A 20127-nucleotide genomic window follows, 5' to 3' on the forward strand; every position below is an offset into this window, starting at 1 on the left:
TCAATAATTTATACTTGGGCTTGGTGTAGATCTGAGCTAAACCTAGCTTAGAAAAAAATATTTGTTTGAGCCCAAGGTTGAGCTAAGTTATAAATAATCATCCCTAACTAGAAGGAGTCTTATGACATTATGCAAATGGTTTAATTTTTATTTTTCATAATCTTTTAGTTTTATATTTATTTTAATTATCCTATTAAATTATGTTTCAGTTTTTTTTTAATTTATGAAGTACTAATTATTTTGTATTTATTTCATAAAATTTAATAATTTCTAGATAGAAACTTGCTAAATTCTAATATTTTTATTAACTTTAGTAATTTTATTAATTATAATTGTTAGGCTTCAAATTATATATAGATTGCATGTTATAGGTTTCTAGACGAATGGGGACTGTTTTAATATTGTATATATTAGTAAATAAAATATTTTAATAAACACAGTTAGCTACTTAAAAAATACTATAATTATTATTAATACTGCTAATTATTAAAATATTTTAATAAACCTAGTTAATTATTCAAAAAATACTATAATTATTAAAATACTGAATTTATTGAATATATAGATATTTAATTAAATACTATAAATTAAGTAGTGTTAATTTATAAATACCATAATTAACTAAATACTATTAATTATTAAATAATGTATTTGTTAAAATACTGTTAATTATTAAAAGTACTGTAATAGTTAATTTACTATTAATTAATAAATACGTTATTTTTAATAAACACTGTTGATTAATTAATAAAAACATTATTTATTAATTTAATTATTAATACTGTTTTAATAAAAATTGAATTTATTAAAATACTATTAATTATTAAAAACATTGTATTTGTTAAAATGCTATTAATTATTAAAAATACTATAATTGTTAAAATACTGTTACCTATTAAAATATTGTAATTATTAAATTAATGTATTTATTTAAAATACAGTAATTTTCTGGTATTTATGGCTTAAATTATAATTACTATTAATTACAGTTAAAAAATAATTATTGTTAATTATATTCCTGTTAATAATTAAAATACATTATTTTTTCATTATTATTCAGTATTTTTTGCAATAAATTACAATTAATTAAAATTTTAATTATTTTTAGTATTTTGATTAAGTTTTAGGTTTTTCAAAATTTTCCGATTCTTTATTAATTTTTGGTATTTTTTCATTATTATTCAGTAATTTATACATGAGTATTCTTCAATAATTTTCAGTATTTTCAGCATTTATTTTTGCATACTAGTCACTACAAAATTAATTTGGATTTGCTTTCTGTAAAAATAAACTAAATAAATAAATAAAAACCATAGTTAATAAGAAATACAGTTAATTTTCAATATTTTTGAATACTTTCTCACTTGATTATTTTTAAAAAATTTTGGTATTTTTAATAATAAAATCCTATTAATTGAACTTTTTAATTATTTTTTAGTAAATACTCTTATTAATATAAAATACTGTTAACTTTCAGCATTTTTTTATTACTTTCAGTATTTTAAGTACGTTTAGGTTTTTCAGATTTTTCTGGATTTTTAATTAATTGTGTTAGCGTAGGGGTATTTCTGTCTTTATACCTTGATTGATGTTGCTGATCTGTAATGTTGTGTTGAAACATGTGCTCTTAACTTAAGTAAGGGCACATAGGTCTTTTCAGTTATGTTTTAATAATAATATAAATACTTACTGGCCGACTGGGAGAAGACATGTTGACTCTTTCAGTTCGAACCAGAATTCTCTCCTCTCTTTCTCTCTTTCTCTCTTTCTCTCTTTCTTTCTCACTTTTTCTTCTTCCACATAACTGAACTCAGTCAGGCCGAACTCTAAGGCAGACCTGAATTATAACATGGTATCAGAGCTAGGTTAAATCTGCCTAGATTTCTGCTTGCCTAGGGTTCATTCTCTGCACACCCTATCTAGGGTTTTCCTCTTTTTTTCTGTGTTTGATTGGAGATAAGGGAAAGGGCCGAAAAGGAGTGATCGCCCTCTTCCCTTGGGGGTCTCTATGCCTCCAGTCAGGTTGTATGTGGTCGGTTGCTGTGATTTCTGAGATCGCCCTCTCCTAGTAGAGGAAGAATAGAGGGCCGAACTATGTGGGCAGTGGCTGTTGTGTGTGGACTGCTCTCCTGCTCGCATGGGTGTTACTTCAGCGATAAGGTAAGAGATTTCAGTGCATGATATCTGTTATGGATTAAATAGGAGGTGTGTTTCAGACCATTTGCTAGGGTTTCAGCCAGTAAGAGCTAGGGTTTATGCTGGTTTCTTTGTGCATTTTGAAGGAAGAGATATGATCATATAGTGGTGAGATTTCAGGTAGTTGTTGGAGTAGGGTTTGTGGTGTGAGCACACTTTTCAGCAACAACAAGTGCTGAAATCAGTGTGACAAGTGTGATCTAGGGTTTGTGGTGTAAAGAGCACACATTCCAGCAACAATTAGTGCTGCAATTAGTGTGACAGGTGTGACCTAGTGGTGTGTAGTGTGCAGATCTCAGTGATAATAGAATTCAGCAAGTGTGCAGAATTGGTGATAACATAATGAGAGACAATAATGATTATAAACCTAGTGTGATGGTGCCTACAGACTACCTGAATGTTCAGATGACCTCCATTAAGTTAAATGGAGAGAATTATGTGCCTTGGACTAAATCCGTTGAAGTCTTTCTGAAGGCAAAGAAGAAGGTAAAACACATCAGAGAGGAGAAACCCTCCTCTGACTCTCACGAGTATGAAGACTGGGAGCAAGAGGACGCTCAGATCATCACATGGTTGTGGAACAGTATGAAACCCAGGATTAGTGTGAACTTCATGTTCTTTGATACTGCCAAAGATGTGTGGGATCATGCGAAGAAATTGTATTCGGGGCAGGACAATACAACCAGAGTTTATCAGCTTTATTAAGAGTACTTTAATCTGCAACAGGGCAATCAGAGTCTTGAGGAGTACTATGCCAACATGAGGAACATACGTAATGAGTTGAATGTCTATCATCCTCTCACTTCTGATGTCAAGATTCAGCAACAACAGAGAGAGCAACTTGATGTGACTAGATTTTTGGTGGGACTAAAGTTTGAATATGAACCAGTACGGGCTCAGATATTAGGGGGATCAGCTCTTCCGTCCCTAGAAGAGGTATTTGCTCGACTTCGGAGGATTTCTATCGGATCTACTGAGAACTCTAATATCTCAGATAGATCTGCCTTTGCTGCATCGAGTGGCCGTGGTGGTAGAGGTGGAGCTCGGGGAGCTCAGTCTGGCCGTGGTGGTGGTAGTGGTTCTTTATATGGGTGAAGTGGCAATGGTGGGTCTACTCATAATCGTGGTGGTGGTCGTACTGGGAGCAGAGATTCAGGGGGAGCCCGTGGTAGAGGACGTAGCTCAGGCCTGAGGAAGTGCACTCATTGTGGTATGGATGGACATACCATCAACTATTGTTATGATCTACATGGTCCTCCCTCAACCTGGGCCAATCATGTCGCGACCGGTGACTCAAGTTCCAGCTTTAGACAGGAGAATCATTCATCTGACCAGTTGCCTCCTACATCCACAGATGGTCCCATCATGGAGATGGTGAGTGTTCCCCGTGATGAATATGAGAGGTTTATCCAATCATAGCAGAACACGACGACTTTTGCTCACTCAGGTATGGCTTGTCTGGCATCTACACCCAATCCTTGGATCATTGACTCTGGAGCCTCCGATCACATGACTGGAACTCTAGGTGTGTTTTCCTCCTTATCTCATTGCTCAACATCACAATCTGTCACCCTTGCTAATGGTTCCACATCCTCAATTTGTGGTGTTGGTAATGTTGACCTAGATCCTGTATCCCTCTCATCAGTTCTGTATGTTCCTAAATTGCCTTTTAACCTTATGTCTGTTAGTAAGTTGACCAAATCACTTAACTGCTCCTTTACCTTTTATCCTTCTATGTGTGTCTTTCAGGATCTCAAGACGGGGATGAAGATCATCTCCTTGAAACAGCAAGATCCCTAATGCATCACATGCATGCTCCCAAACCTTTTTGGAGTGATGCAGTGCTTACCTCTTGTTTTCTGATTAACCGGATGCCCACGTTCATCCTTGATGGTCAATCTCCATTTCAGGTCTTGTTTCCCACTTTGTCTTCGTTTCCTCTTACGCCGAGAGTTTTTGGGTGTGTCTGTTTTGTCCATAATTTGGGTCCTGGGAACGACAAGTCTGATGCCCGTTCTCTCAAGTGCATCTTCCTTGGCTATTCTCGGACCCAGAAAGGGTATAGGTGTTACCATCCTGGTTCTCGGCGGTCCTTTGTGTGTGCTGATGTCAGTTTCTTTGAGTCTACTCCGTTCTTTTTGGGGTCTAGTGATGCTTCTTCCTCCTCATCACCTCCTCTTCCACTTCCCGTTGTCGATCCTCCTCCCTTTGTTCCAGTCGTGACCAGATCCTTGCCTCCGGTGCCACCACCTGTTGAACGCCCACCTATCCGTCATGTGTATACACATCGCCCACGTGCACCAGCTACTACTTCTCTGGCTACATCTCCGTCGACGGATCTGGCACCAGATCCCCACTTAGCATCTGAGATTGATCTACCCATTGCTTTGCGGAAAGGTAAATGTACTTGCACCCTTCATCCCATTTCTAATTATGTTTCTCTTACTCACCTTTCCGCTTCCTATCGCCAGTTTGTTACCTTGTTATCATCAGTTATTGTTCCTAAAGATGTCTAGGAAGCCCTTGCCTCTCCAGGGTGGTGTCGTGCCATGGAAGAACTCTCAGCCCTTCATCATAATCATACTTGGGACCTCACTGCTCTTCCTCCTGGGAAGCAAGCTGTTGGTTGTAAGTGGGTTTATACGGTTAAGTATCTGACTGATGGTAGTGTTGAACGCCTGAAAGCGCGATTAGTTGCAAAAAGGTACTCCCAAACCTATGGCATTGACTACACAGAGACCTTCTTACCAGTTGCTAAGATAGGGTCAGTTCGTGTTGTGATCTCTCTTGCAGCCATGTATGAGTGACCACTATATCAGCTTGATATCAAGAATGCCTTTTTGCATGGTGACTTACTCGAGGAGGTCTACATGGAGCAACCTCCAGGGTTTGCTGCTCAGGGGGAGGATGGTAAGGTGTGCAGACTAAGGAAGGCTATATATGGGCTTAAACAGTCTCCTCGAGCATGGTTTGGTAGGTTCAGTGAGGTGGTAAAGAAGTTTGGCATGAAACAGTGCAAAGTTGACCATTCTGTATTTAGTCATGACTCTCCGGGAGGAAAAATATTGTTGGTGGTGTATGTAGATGATATTGTTATTACTGGGAATGATAACATTGGTATTGACAGGCTGAAGACTTATCTGCACGATCACTTTCAGACAAAGGATCTGGGTAAACTGAAATACTTCTTGGGGATAGAGGTAGCGAGATCCAAGTATGGGATTAACCTGTGCCAGAGGAAGTATGTGCTTGATTTGCTGGAAGAAACAGGCTTGTTGGGTGCCAAACCAACTGAAACACCCATGGACACAAATACCAAGCTAAGCAGTGATATGGGTGAAGTGTTTGAAGACCCTGGAAGATACCGACGACTTGTGGGCAAACTGAACTACCTAACCATTACCAGACCAGACATCTCATTTGCAGTTAGTGTGGTAAGCCAATTCATGCAAAAACCTCTGATTCCTCATTGGAATGCGGTTTTGAGAATTGTGAAGTATCTAAAAGGGACCCCGGGTCGCGGTCTGATATACAAGAGTGGAGGAAAACTTGAAATAGAAGGGTATTCTGATGCTGATTGGGCCGGTTCTATGTCTAATAGGCAGTCTACTACAGGCTATTGCACGTTTCTGGGAGGTAACCTGGTGACATGGAAAAGTAAGAAGCAGACGGTTGTGGCAAGAAGCAGTGCAGAAGTAGAATATAGGGCTATGGCGCACACCGCTTGTGAATTAGTGTGGCTAAGGAACATTCTACAGGAAGTAGGGTACAACATTAACACTCCAATGAAGCTCTATTGTGATAATCAGGCTGCAGTTTATATCTCCTCTAATCCAGTGTTTCATGAAAGAACCAAGCACATTGAGGTTGACTATCACTTTGTGAGGGAGAAGGTGCTGAATGGAGAGCTAGACACTACACATGTTAATACAGGAAATCAGTGGGCTGACTTATTTACAAAAGGCTTGAGTCGGGGAAGAGTGGACTACATATGTAATATACTCACCAGCTTGAGGGGGAGTGTTAGCGTAGGGGTATTTCTGTCTTTATACCTTGATTGATGTTGCTGATCTGTAATGTTGTGTTGAAACATGTGCTCTTAACTTAAGTAAGGGCACATAGGTTTTTTCAGTTATGTTTTAATAATAATATAAATACTTATTGGTCGACTGGGAGAAGACATGTTGACTCTTTCAGTTCGAACCAGAATTCTCTCTTCTCTCTTCTCTCTTTCTCTCTTTCTCTCTTTCTTTATCACTTTTTCTTCTTCTACATAACTGAACTCAATCAGGCCGAACTCTAAGGCAGACCTGAATTATAACAAATTGTTTGTATTTTTTCATTATTATTCAATAATTTTTGCAACAAAATACTGTTAATAAAACCTTTTCTATATTTTAATTTTTCATTAGTTTTTATCATTTTTAATTAGTTCATTATGCACAATAACTGTCTCAACTCATAAAAATTATTAATTAATTAAAATCCATTAATACAAATTTATCTAATAATTTTATTAAAACTATCAATTAATGTTTTTATATTTAAATTTCTTACTTAATTAGCGTTTATTAAGTTTAATTTTTAAGTGGAATTGAAACACATTTTTAAAATTTACTTAGTTTTGTTAATATTTATTTTAAGTGAAGGTTTAGTGGATTTTTAAATTCTTAATTTTTTGATTGTTTAACCTTAACCTATTTATATTATTATTCTCTCTCTTTCTCTCTCTCTCTCTCTCTTTCTTAAATGTAATAATAACATGCATTAAAATAAGAGGCTTTGGAAAACCCAAATATCTCTCTCTCTCTCTTTAATAGTGTACAGCTTTATTGATCCAATCAAAATAGACAATGATTACTTTTTTATATTTTTAATACAAAAGAAAATAAAAAAATGCAAAAAATGGAGAAAATAGATAAATAGCTTATCTCAAAGGAGAGACATGCTGACATGGCATGTCCAATTTTATTATATATATAGAAACCCTTAAGTTATATGCTGGTGCTGAGCTTCTCTAGAAGTATGATATGTTCAAATAACTAGTTAAGTATTTACTACTGTAATTTAAGGTACTAGGAAACAAATATGACAGCAACACCCTATTAAAGGACCATTGTGGTATGACAACAGTGAAAGTCTGACTACAATGAAAAACTTGCCAATGATAGACAGAGTTCTCTTGACCAAATGGAAATTCTTTTCATTGGTGGAAACAAACTTTTGTCAACTGGAGGGAAAACCTTTTACTGGTGGCAACACTAAAACCAGGAAAATGGTAAAAGTGTGTGGAGAGAAGTGCAGCTTCATTTGCAGAATGACTGCCTGGAGAGAGTTGTGAGTGGAAGGAAAACTCAAAAACCTTTTTCTCCAAGTGGAAATGAAGGGAATGGAGGAGAAGAGAAGTTTTCTCCAGGTTTGTTTGGTTGGATGCTTTGATAGATAGGTATTCGGGATTGGGTAGGTAGTGCTTCGATGGAGTGAAGGTGAGAAAAATGGAAAACAAACGCTGGCTCTTTATCCTCTCTTCACGCTAGAGGAAAATGGGTTTTCAACATAGGCGTGAGATGTGTTCATGGAGGGCTATTGCATCTAGAACGTTGGGCAGACTCTATTGGACTTTGGTTGTATGTTGAGGATAGATATCAAGGGCTCAACCTGGCTTTGTGTCTATGGTGTCCCTCTGCATCTGTGGGAGTGAATAAGTAGTGCGAAGGATTGAAGATCTGAGTAGTACAGGTTATTTATTGAGTGCATCCAAATCAAAATTAAATGGGTGGGAGTTCCACCGTAAACTGTTAATATAGTTGCTGGTGAAACCATGTTTGTGATTACAATATGGCCAGCGATAAGAACTGAGAAATTGAAATATTTGGATGACTTTGTTGAAGAGAAGAGGGTCGAAGCCACTTTTTGTCACAGGGTTTTTGGGTAGGACTCCTTTATGACGAGGAAACAAATGTGGAAGGAAAGGATCCAGGGGGAATTGCAATCTCTAAAACTTGGATTACTTTGAGACCAGTGAAGGAGGCTTGTATTGATCGGAGAGAAACCACCCAACAATGGAGATGATGGTTGGGAGATGGTCACGTCAAAAAGGGGAAGTAATCCCAGCTGTGGATCTCTGATCAAATCTAATGGTTGTGGTTTACGAAAGGGTTGATAATCCAAATTTCAAATTTTAAACAATGGAGGGACAAAGTTGAGATGACGAGGACTTCATTGATCTGATTGCAGTTGTGGCGGTGGAGCGGATTTGGGCACAGGAGTGGGTTATGATGGGTTGTATTATTGGCTCTTGGGCCCTAGCCCTCCCTGAAGCAGGCCTAATTTGTATGAGAATCCCAAGTTGAAGGAGCCTAACAAGGAGCCCATTAGGGTTGGTTAAGGGCAAAGAGGTTAGGGTCAAGGTCTCTTCTTCTTCATCTGAGTTCAAAAAAGGGAGTTTCCTAGGAGATTGCTCAAGATGGAACAATGGATGCTCCCTAGAGAGTGGAAGTTCTGGAACTGGAGCAAGCTATTCAGCATAATACAATTGTTACTCAAGTGATGCTCCAATATAGTTGAGCAATGACTTGATGGAGGTTGATACACTCAAATCTATGGAGAAGTAAGTGAAAGCTGTTGAATTGCATCATCCAGAAGGAGGTCAAGAAATAGTGATGATGGCTCAAAATGATAAAGCAATGGACGCTTATGAAGCCGGTGTTCAAGAGCCACAGGAAATGGTATTACCTGATCAAGAAAATACAGATGTATTGGAAAGTCTTGCTTTTCTGCAGAGAGTAAACCTCAACTATGCACATGACGATAAAGTTTCTTCTTGGGTCATATCTAAATATTTGAGTTTTGGTGATTCCTTGGTCACCTTAGTGAAAGGTCTTGAGAATGAGACAAAGGCTCTATTGGTGGCTATAGAGAATCAATTTTAAATAGAAGGCAGGAAAAAGAGCTGTTATGATTGGCTTGGGGACTAAATGATGGTGTAGGGGAGTGCTTCGTAAAAAAACAAAACTAACAATGGGATGAATATTGTAAGATTCCTTGTTGAATTGGGACTCCTAGAGAGGAATCCTAATTACACTACAACTTTAGTATTCTGGTCCTAGATGACTTCGGAATGAATATGGGAGAAGCCCCTGTGGCATTAGAGTTCTCAAAAAAGTTCCCTAGGGCTAATCTTCCTTGTTCAGATTGGGATTCTCATTTTCACTCGGATAATCTTCCTAGCAATGGAGTATAAAGATTCATCATCAACTCTAATTTTCTCCCAAACTGAACAAATGACATACCTGTCATGTGATCATATGCACTGTAATAAAGAATCCAAGATGGCTCAAAAGTGGAACTGGCAGAAGAATGGAATGCTGATACGCTTACACCTGAATGAGCACAGGCTGAAGCGTGTTCTCTAATGAGCCTTCTTTTTCTAAATCATTTGTATTTCTTCTAGAATGATAGAAGAAGAGAGAAGAGAAACAGTAGAACAAAAGAGAAGAATATTTGCCAAAAGATGTGAGTGGTAGTGCCCTCTCTGACTTAAATATCATGGTGTTTAAAATAAGATGGAAATTACAAGAGTACCCCTAATTATAACTTAATAGAGAAAAAACACTAATAACAGCCTAATAACAGACTAGTAACAGCCCTAACAAAAAATCTCCTTCAAGTTGGGTTATATATCTATCATTCCCAACTTGGTACATATGTCAACATTTCAGGTACCAGTAACGCCCTTGGTGAAAATATCAACTAACTGATTGACGCAATTTAGATAAGGAATGCAGACTTCAATAGCTTCATGTTTCTCACGAATAAAATGTTTGTCAACTTTGATATGTTTTGTCCTCTCATGCATCACATGATTGTGGGCTATATTGTTTGCTGTATTGTTGTCACAGTACAATGGCATTTGGATTGTGAACTTTAATTCATAACTCCTTTAGCATATTCTTCAACCACAATATTTCTGCAACTCCATGTGCCATGGCCCTATACTCAGCTTCCAACTTAATGTAGCAACCACTGTTTGTTTTTTACATCTCCAAGTTACCAAATTACCCCCAACGAAGGTACAATAACCTATGCTGGGTCTCCTGTCATCAACTAAGCCAATCCAATCAACATCAGTGAAGGCACAAAGAAACCCAAGATTAATAGACATTGGGAACCACCCGTTGCTGGATTACTAAAATTAAATTTTGATGGAAGTAGCAAGGGGAATCCCAGACCTGCCGGCGTTGGAGGCATTTTAAAAGTGAGCTAGGTCATGTGGTGGCTTTGTACTCAGGACCGATTGTTATTGGGGATTCATTGAAAGCTTAAATGGAGGCAGTTAATGCAAAGGAATTCAAAAGGCGATGTGAATGTGCATAACTTATTCAAGGATATTCATAGTTATAAATTGTGTCCAAAAAATGGTCAATAATTTATGGATGTACAAAAATGAATTTAAAAAATTTAAATGGATGACTAGGGGTATGGTTATAAAAGTTCGATGGGTTGATCAGTAGAAGATCAAGACTGTAATCAGTCTTGAATCCTAATAGGTTTTAGGTTTACAAAACAGAAGAAAAGTGAGAGAAAGGAGAGAGAATAGAAGAGAAACAGGAGAACACAAGTGGTTGAAAGGAGGGACAGATTCTAACAGATCTGCCGCCGCCACTCTCTTATTATTTATAGGTTATGTTTAGTACATAATGGAAAGGACACATCTGCCCTTAGTACTTACATAATAAATAAAGCAAATAAAAGCTGAAATAAATAACAACTGAGTTAACAAACTGACTCTAATGGCAATAGGGAGATCAAGGTCATCCACAGGAGGGGAAGTGGCAACAGTGAGAGGTATCTCAGTAGGCTCTGGATCTGGAGCCGCAGAAGGAACTGGAGCTGGCCGGGACTGCCGATGACTAGGATCAACCTGCCTGCATCGCTTGTGATAGACTCTCAACTCCGGCTCCCTCTGACCACCCTCACCACTACAACCTTCATTATCCAGTGGAATAGGTAAAGGAACAGCCCCACTCAAAACAGCCCCACTCTCACTGCTCTCCCCCTGAGGAGAAACCCTAGGATAATAGGGTGTCTCCTCAAAGAAGGTGACATCCATGGAGACAAACCGTTTCCCTGAAACCGGATCATAGGAGCAATAACCCTTTTGAGTTTGTGCATAACCAAGGAAAATGCATTTGGAGGCCTTAGGTTCAAACTTGGAATGATGAGGCCCGAGAAGCTGAACGAAACAGGTACAACCAAAGGTTTTAAGGGGAACAAGGAACAACTCCTCGTCTGGGTATAGAAGGAAAAAGGAGGTTCTCATATCAAGAACCCGGGAAGGAACTTGATTAATGAGATAAACTGCCATGAGGATAGCATCACCCCAGAAGCGAATAGGTACATTGGAGGTAAACATAATGCTTCTAGCCACCTCCAAGATATGCCTATTATTCCTTTCGGCAACGCCGTTTTGCTGTGGTGTATAAGGGCAAGTGCTCTGGTGAATAACTCCATGGCTAAGAAGGTAGGAGGTCAATGGCTGAGCAAAGTATTCCTTTGCATTATCAGATCTAAGGACTTTGATTTTGGTCCCAAACTAAGTGAGAACCATCTGATGGAAGTTTTGGGTCAGAGCAGGAACCTCATCCCGAGAACGCATAAGATAGACCCAAGAAAAACGGGTATGGTCATCAACAAACAGTAGAAAATATTTGTACCCACCCATAGAAGAGATATGATATGGCCCCCAAACATTAGTATGCACAATATCAAAAGAGGAATTACTCCTTTTATTACTTAAAGAATAAGAGGTTCTACAATGTTTGGCAAACTCACAACTCTCACACCTCAACTTTGGTAACTCAACAGACTCAAATAAAGCAGGAAACAAACTCTTCAAAGACTTAAAAGACAAATGACCTAATTGGTTATGCCAAAGCATAACCGAACTCACAGACTGGGAAACAAAAGACTTCTTATCCACTTACTCCTCCCGACGAGAACTCTCTCCAAGCAGATAGATCCCGTTCGTCTCACGGCTAGTCCCAATCACCTTCCTCGTCTCCAAATCCTAAAAAACACATTGGTCAGGGAAAAAGGTTACTGAATAGTTCATGTGTTTGGTAATACTACTAACTGAAAGCAGGTTAGTATCAACCTTAGGAACATGCAAGACAAAAGATAAAGAGATAGTATCCGATAGCTTGATGTCCCCCTTGCCCGAAATGGGAACAAGAGAGCCATCAGCAATGGATACTCTATCTTGGCCAGAGGACAAGTGATAAGAAGTGAACAAAGATGGCAAGCTAGTCATATGGTCACATGCACTTGAATCTATTACCCAGTAGTGGTCAGTATTACCTGGAGCTGAAGCATGGTAAGCTGAGGCTCGAGTACCTGAATGTGCAAATGCAGATGTGGCAGGAGCTGATGGTGACTGAGATGGCTGAGCTGAACTCCCAACTTCCTTTTCCAACTGTACGAGGGCAGCCCGAACAGCAGCTAAAGTCTCTAGGGATGTGCTTGATGAGGATGCTGAATTAGTGTTCACTGCAATATGAGCATTACCCTTCTTATTTCTTAGTTTTGCTGGGACCAAGTGAGGATGTAGTTTCCAACAAGTATCTTTTGTGTGCTTGGGTTTCTTGCAATGTTCACATACCAGATCCCGTTTATCTTTCTTCTTCCGGTCCCTTTCTGAGTCACCCCCTAGCTTAGGTTTAATAGCTGTCAAGGCTGGGAAAGAGGGTTGAGGCTGCATCATGACTTTCCTCCTGGTCTCTTCACTATGCACCAGGGAGTATGCTTGAGAAAGGGTCACACTATCTCTTGTCAATATCTGTTGTCACACAATGTCATATTCTGAATTCAAACCAGCCAGAAACTCAAATACCCTATTCGTCTCGACTTGCTTTCTGTGAGTCTGTGCATCTTTGGGACTCTCCCACTCAAGGGTCTCTAGATGGTCAATTTCATGCCACAAGGATTTCAAGGTAGAGAAGTAGACAGAAACTGGCTTCTCTCCTTGTTTATGGCTGTTCACCTCACACTTCAGTTCATAGGCTCTGGCAACATTAAGGGGTTGGGGATAGGTTTCTTTCACAACATCCCATATCTCTTTGGCTATCTTTGCCCACAAGTAATTTCAGCTGATATGTGGCTGCATAGAATTACACAGCCATGCCATAACCAAATAGTTCTCTTGAGCCCACTTGGTGTATGTTGGGTCCTCCTTGGAAGGTTCTTTCACATCTCCCAAGAGGTAACCCAGTTTTCCCCTTCCTCCAATAGCCATCATGGCTGATTGAGCCCACTCCAAATAATTTGACCCATCAAATCTCATAGTTGTAATTTGAAACCCGGTTTCAGATACACTACCATAACTGTGGTTTCCAAAACTACTTTCTCCCGACCCTTAAACTCCATCTTTGATCAAGATTCAGTGGCTACAAACTGTTAGAGCCACTATACCAGAAAACAAAGTCAAACAAGCAGGTTTGAAATCTGATCCGAAACCAACACAAATCTGATCTGATCTGATCCGAAATCTGATCTGAAACCAACCCAAATCTGATCTGAAATCAATCGCCTATCACAGTATATGTAAGAAATCAACTCAAATCTGATCTGAAATCAATCGGCATGCACAGTACCAGGCAGCCTATCAATCCGAGATGCTATTTTCTGAAATCACTACTGTGGGGCCCACTGCTGCAAGAGCAAAATTAGGGTTTCAACTGTAGGTCTGAAGTAAGTGCTCAGCTGCACTCTCCAAGTAGTCCGCACAAGTGGGACTTGTTGTAGGGCAATATGAAACCCTAAAAACTAATCACCTCTGAGAGGGGGGGTTCGGCCCAACAGTCAAACCCTAGAAACAAACTTAAACACAGTTCGGCAAGTCAAACCCTAGAAACAAACTTGAACACAGTTCGGCCCCTCCTTCTAGATAGGTCCAACCTATCTCGACTGATTGCAGTCTCTGAAACTCAATAAAAAAAACTTACTTATGTACTTCGGTTTATTGTCTTCTAGGGTTACCTGAACCCTAACCTTCGCTGCTTCTTCCTGATTACCAACTCTCTGCAAGCCGCGGTAAGTCTTCAACTGCTGCGAACCTCTCCTGGTAATCTCCAAGATTCAGCCACCGAAAACTTCTTCAAAGCTTCCAGCCCTAGCTAGTCCTCATGTGGTCGGCTGGACTAGACACACATGAGAAGCCCTAGATAGGCTCTGATACAAAGTAGAAGATCAAGACTGTAATCAGTCTTGAATCCTAATAGGTTTTAGGTTTACAAAACAGAAGAAAAGTGAGAGAAAGGAGAGAGAATAGAAGAGAAACAGGAGAACATAAGTGGTTGAAAGGAGGGACAGATTCTAACAGATCTTCCGCCACCACTCTCTTATTATTTATAGGTTATGTTAGTACATAATGGAAAGGACACATCTGCCCTTAGTACTTACATAATAAATAAAGAAAATAAAAGCTGAAATAAATAACAACTGAATTAACAAACTGACTCAAACTGACACTACTATAACTGAAACAAATAACTACACTGCTGTCCTACGAACACAGTGGGGACCACTGCAGTGGGGCCCAAATCAGTGTTCTCTACAAAAAGAAAAGTTCAATGGGTGCATAGGTCAGCCAACAGCATTCCTGATTTCTCAGAAAAACAAGGGGTTGGAGTAATCAAATATAAATGTTTTGGGATATCTTGTAAATTAGAGTTGTGGTGATTTGAAGATAAGAGGTTTTATCTCTGATTTCTATTTGTACCTTGTACTTTCTATATTTTAATATTTTAATGAATTTTCAATTGTTGATAAAAAAGGAAAGGGAAGACAAAGAAAAATAAACAAACATCTTAATACAAGGCATGAGCATAAGGGGATGTCTTAATTGAAATCTACAAAGAGAAATTAGTGACATTGATTATAAGGAGACATTTTCTCTTATAGAAAATGTCTTTGGCAGATAATTTCTCTTGGAAGCTATATCATCTAGATGTTAAAAATGTCCTTGAGTGGAGATTTACATGTTATTTGTAGAGAAGATGGGCCGAATGGCCCATCGGCTGTTTGTCCTTTTCTATCTTTTTATGTTCTTTGCTGTAATGGGTCTTAATTTGGGCCTTTATTTCTCTTATGTTATGTTTTTTAATTTTCTGCCCAACCAGGGCCTTTCTGTAAATTACTAATGTTTAAGTTAATGAGATGGGATTAGGGGTGTAAGAGGAGATTATGTTCAAAATCTCTCTCTGAACCCTTATTGCCGCCACCTTCTTCTTCCTCTTCTCTCTTCTTGAAACCTGATTTCTGCTACTTTCAATCGATTCTCTGCAATATTTTTAAACAGTCCTTTCTTTTCGAAAGGCTGTTTTTCTTCTTGGTATCAGAGCAGGCTCTTCTTCTTCTCTTTTTCACCTCTTTCTTTTCCATACACAGTGTGTATGGAGAACTGAATCAGATGAATAGTTAAAGAAACCTGTTTCGGCCCAGTTGTTAGTGGTTTCTAGAGAGAAGGGGACTGGTTTTGTCATCCTCTTGACAGTTTCAAGTGTGTTGCCTGAAACCTTAATTTTTTGGAGAAATCTGATTGCGGACCCCATAGGGAGTTTGATCTAGGCGTTCAGTGACTAAAAGACTTCTTATTCTTCATCTTGAAGATCGATTCAAGTTGCTTGGTGTTCTGTGAAGTCTACAAGGTGCGGCTAAGTTTTCTCTGTTTCTCCCGGGTTCCAGGTGTGATGCAGGTAGCAGGTACGGCTGCATAGAGGTTGACTCACAACACAGTTTTTCTTCTGTCTTCATTGATTGTTATTCGAAGTTATTTTTGAAGTATATTGAGAAGATGGACCCTTCAGAAGTTGAAAACAAGCATGTTGTTGAATCCGGACAGGTTCCGGGAGCCTTTGTTGATTCTTTACTGGCTGTGACCACAGTCAAGCTACATGGAACTAATTATTTGGCTTGGTCACAATCAGTAAAAATTCTTATCTGCAGTAGAGGCAAATGGGGTTTTATCTCTGGGAGCAAAAATGCTCCCACGGAAGATGACCCATCCTATGAAAAATGGATGCAAGAAAATTATGTTGTAATTGGATGGCTTGTGAAGTCAATGCAACCTCAGATTAGTCAACACTATTTGTGGATGAATTCAGCAAAGGAAATTTGGGATTGTGTTGCTGAAACCTATTCCCATAAATTAAATGTAGCTAGAGCATACAAGCTGAGGAGTGATGTGAAGAATTTGAGATAGGGGAAGAAACCTTTAGCTATTTATTTCTCAATACTGAAGTTTCTATGCCAAGAAATTGATTTGATAGAAGTTGTAGCCTGGGAAACCACTAATGATGTCGAGACCTACAGGAAACTTGTTGAGAGAAACAGGGTGTTTGATTTTTTGACAGTGCTGAAACCAGAATATGACATCACAAAGCAGAATATCTTATCCAAGGATAGCATTTCACTATCTCAAGCCTATGCCTTGGTAAGTAGTGAAGAAAGCAGGAGACTAGTCCAGGTTCAAGGGGTTGGTCTAAATGATCACTTTGCTAATATGGGAGTGAAACCTAAGGGAGTTACAGGCTATCCATTTGGCTCAAGGAAGAAAGAAATTATTTGTGAGTACTGTAAGAAACAAAAACACCTAAAGACAAGTGTTGGAAATTGCATCCGGAGCTTCTTCCTCTTCGTTTTCAAAAGAAGTCCGATAATATGAAGGCAGGGAGTGCCAATATTGCTGCTGGTCTAGATAGTGACAGATGTCTAACTAAAGAGAAGACTAGTGAGCAGTTAGCAACGATGAAGGCAGAGTATGAGAAGTTTGGAAGGATGATCAGTCACCTAGAGGGTGTGGCCTCTTCTTCCAACCCTCCAGGAAATTCAACCTCTTCTGCATTTGCTCATTCAGGTATATGGGCTTCTGCCAATCATGCAAATATTTTAGGTAATCGTAGGATCCCTTGGATTATTTATTCTGGTGCTTCTAATTATATGACCAATGTGGTCTCCGTTTATTTATTAGTCACTGTGGAGGGTTGGTCACCGTTTATTTTAAAAGCAAATTGAGGCAGATTGCTACTTTAAATAGGATAGAATATGTCAGGAGAAGTATATCTTCCTTTTCTTAAGACTGATCAGTAGTTGGAAGGTGTGTGTACCGAGGGAGTTAATAAATTTAAGCTACATTGTATTCTTGGAAAGATGGGATTGATTGGCATCTATGCTCAGCTTGAGGGGGAGTATTGAGGAATGAATGTTGTGCAGAGCAATGGTAGTATTGTTGAGTATTATTGCTGTTTTACTGTATTTTCAGTATCTTTCTTTCTAGCCTTGTGTCATAAAGCTATTTTATGGAGTCACAACCAGAGGTATACTGGTTATTTTACTCCTTTATTTGATTGCATATATAAATGGAATAAGGTTTCCCCTCAAACATTTTGCTCTCTCCACATCATTCTCTTCCCTTCCTCTTTTTCTCCATCTTTTATTTCTCCTTCTTCTCTTTTTTTGTCTTTTAATTCTATACCTAAATACTCAAGAATAAAAAATTCGATTTATTCAGAAATAATAAAAGCACAATTATTTAATTGAATGAATCATGTTGCAAAGGGATTTCTTGAGATTTTTATGGCAATACACATAAACACCAGACACCAGAATGAGGGTAGAAGGTGGGGGGAGAAGAAATCCAAAAGAAAATGTCTACTTACTGAGATTTCAGTCCATACCTTAAGCTAACTTCTGGACAATTAGTGATTCACATCACAATTTAAGTAGGTAAATCCTCAAGAAATAAGAAGTGAATAACTAGAACAAGTGAAAATTAGAATTGTTCTGGTAAGTAAAAAATTTGAAAATTGTTTTTAAATAATCATCTATTTCTGTCTTTGTCTATTCTTCTCAGAACCATGACATTGATCCAATAGCTTGGAAGCATTTGCCATTTCTGACCAGGAACTGTTGAGTTTCATATTCAAAGGAAAAAAAATTAGGTCCTTGGTTTCTTTTTGGGGGGAGTAAAAAGACAGAACTATTCAAGTATCATGATAAATTCAAGAAATAATTTTGAATAGTTCTTTTTAAGCATGTTACCATGTCAAGAGTTTTTGTCAGATATAGTGATAAATTGCAAAAATAATAATAACAATAATAATACTTTACTGTCCAAAATTGTGAACTTGTAACTTGAAATAGTTGCCTTTGAACCTTTAACCTATTCCTAGGATCAGAAAATTAAATTATGGGAAATAAAGATTCTTTTTGTCTTTCACCATTCCCATCAGCATAGCATAGTTACATATTAATGCTAAACTATTACTTATGGTATAAACTTTATTATATTATGTATATGATGTGAATTTCTATTAGTGCATTAGTTTGTTATTTCACCTTTGCACAATGTAAATTAAATTTATTTCTTGGTAGAGCTATTTCTCCTTTTTTATTTTTTTACTGATATAATTCATGGTAGAGTTTCTGTAAATATCTTACTTATTACAATGTTCTTTTCTTCACTATATTCTTTGTTTTTCCAATTTCCAGATCTACATGCTTGCAGAATGGTATAAACCAGGCTGCAAACTTGAATACCCTCTTAATGGAAGTGGGGCTGTTGTTGATGCTCTTATACGAGGTTTGCAAAAATTTGGTGGAAGGATTGCCCTAAGAAGTCATGTAGAAAACATTGTTGTTGAAAATGGTCGAGCTGTTGGAGTGAAACTACGAAGTGGCCAAGTAAGAAATCTTTGTGGCTTAAAAAGGCTGTCAGGCTATCTTTACTTGAACCTTCTATAACAGAGAAGAATGATTTCTGCAGTTTATACGTGCTAAAAAGGCTGTAGTGAGCAATGCATCTATGTGGGACACTTTGGATCTTTTACCGAAGGAAGTTGTCCCAAAATCATACCAGGATAGGATCAAAATGACCCCACAATGTGAATCATTCATGCATCTGCATTTGGGCTTTGATGCAGAGGTGAGCTGCCACAATATCTTATTCTGCTTTTTTACATGTATATTAGATTAAATAATCAAACTGGTGGTCATCTTTTATATCTAGTACTGAAACCTTTTTTTTTGTTTCTTCTTGATAATATTTTAATTTAGTGTATTTTAGATGGCCCTGCCTTTGTTAGTTTACTAGATTAGCATCCATTAACAGCAGGGAGAGCAGAAAACATTCCACACTCGAAAAGTTATAACAGTCATGGGGATGGTGGAGCGCTGCAGTACATGTTATTATTGTATCTGTTGGCACCTTTTGATCAATGGTCTGTGAAAGCTGAACTACTGTAGACGACGTTGCAGAAAAGAGAAGAAGAAGAAGAGATGCTGGAATGTCGAACTGGATAACCCATTCGACAGTACTATTATTTATATTAATGTATAGTACAGTGTTACAGAAAAAGACTGGAATGCCCCTGATTAGTGATGGGACACCTAGACAACTTAAAACACTAAACAAGCTTAGGCCCATTAACACAGGCCTAGTACATAATAACTTAAACTCAAATACAGGCTAACAAGAGCTCTTATCAGCCGAACCATCAATCATGTTTAGCTTGCCAAGAAGGTCCATGAACTTTGTTGCAGCCAACCCTTTAGTCAGTACATCTGCAATTTGCATTTCGGATGGAGTGTAAGGAATGCAGAGTTCTCCCGAGATTATTCTCTCTCTAACAAAATGTCGATCAATCTCAAATGTTTTGTCCTGTCATGTTGCACAGGGTTATTTGCAATGTTGATGGCAGCCTTGTTGTCACAATACAGTCTGAGAGGACCCTCAGCTTTAATACCAAGCTCATTAAGAAGGGTCCTGAGCCATAGAAGTTCAGCAACCCCGTGAGCCATAGCTCGATATTCTGCTTCTGCACTTGATCTAGCAACTACATTCTGCTTCTTACTGTGCCATGTGACCAGATTCCC

General features: G+C 38.3%; 1 protein-coding gene across 2 annotated transcripts in view; it reads left to right on the forward strand.

Moving 5' to 3' along the window:
• The window catches only part of LOC104588626 (FAD/NAD(P)-binding oxidoreductase family protein), a 93001-nt gene that overhangs the window by 38162 nt on the left and 34712 nt on the right, over window positions 1-20127 (forward strand). For both annotated transcript variants that reach the window (XM_088889045.1, XM_010246644.3), the window contains exons 6-7: window positions 18745-18936; window positions 19019-19177. In XM_088889045.1, coding sequence (XP_088745171.1) covers window positions 18745-18936; window positions 19019-19177 — 351 coding nt within the window. The remainder of the gene's footprint in view (window positions 1-18744; window positions 18937-19018; window positions 19178-20127) is intronic.

Source organism: Nelumbo nucifera, chromosome 5 (assembly GCF_055504915.1).
Source record: "Nelumbo nucifera cultivar China Antique chromosome 5, China Antique-T2T, whole genome shotgun sequence".
Lineage (NCBI taxonomy): Eukaryota > Viridiplantae > Streptophyta > Magnoliopsida > Proteales > Nelumbonaceae > Nelumbo > Nelumbo nucifera.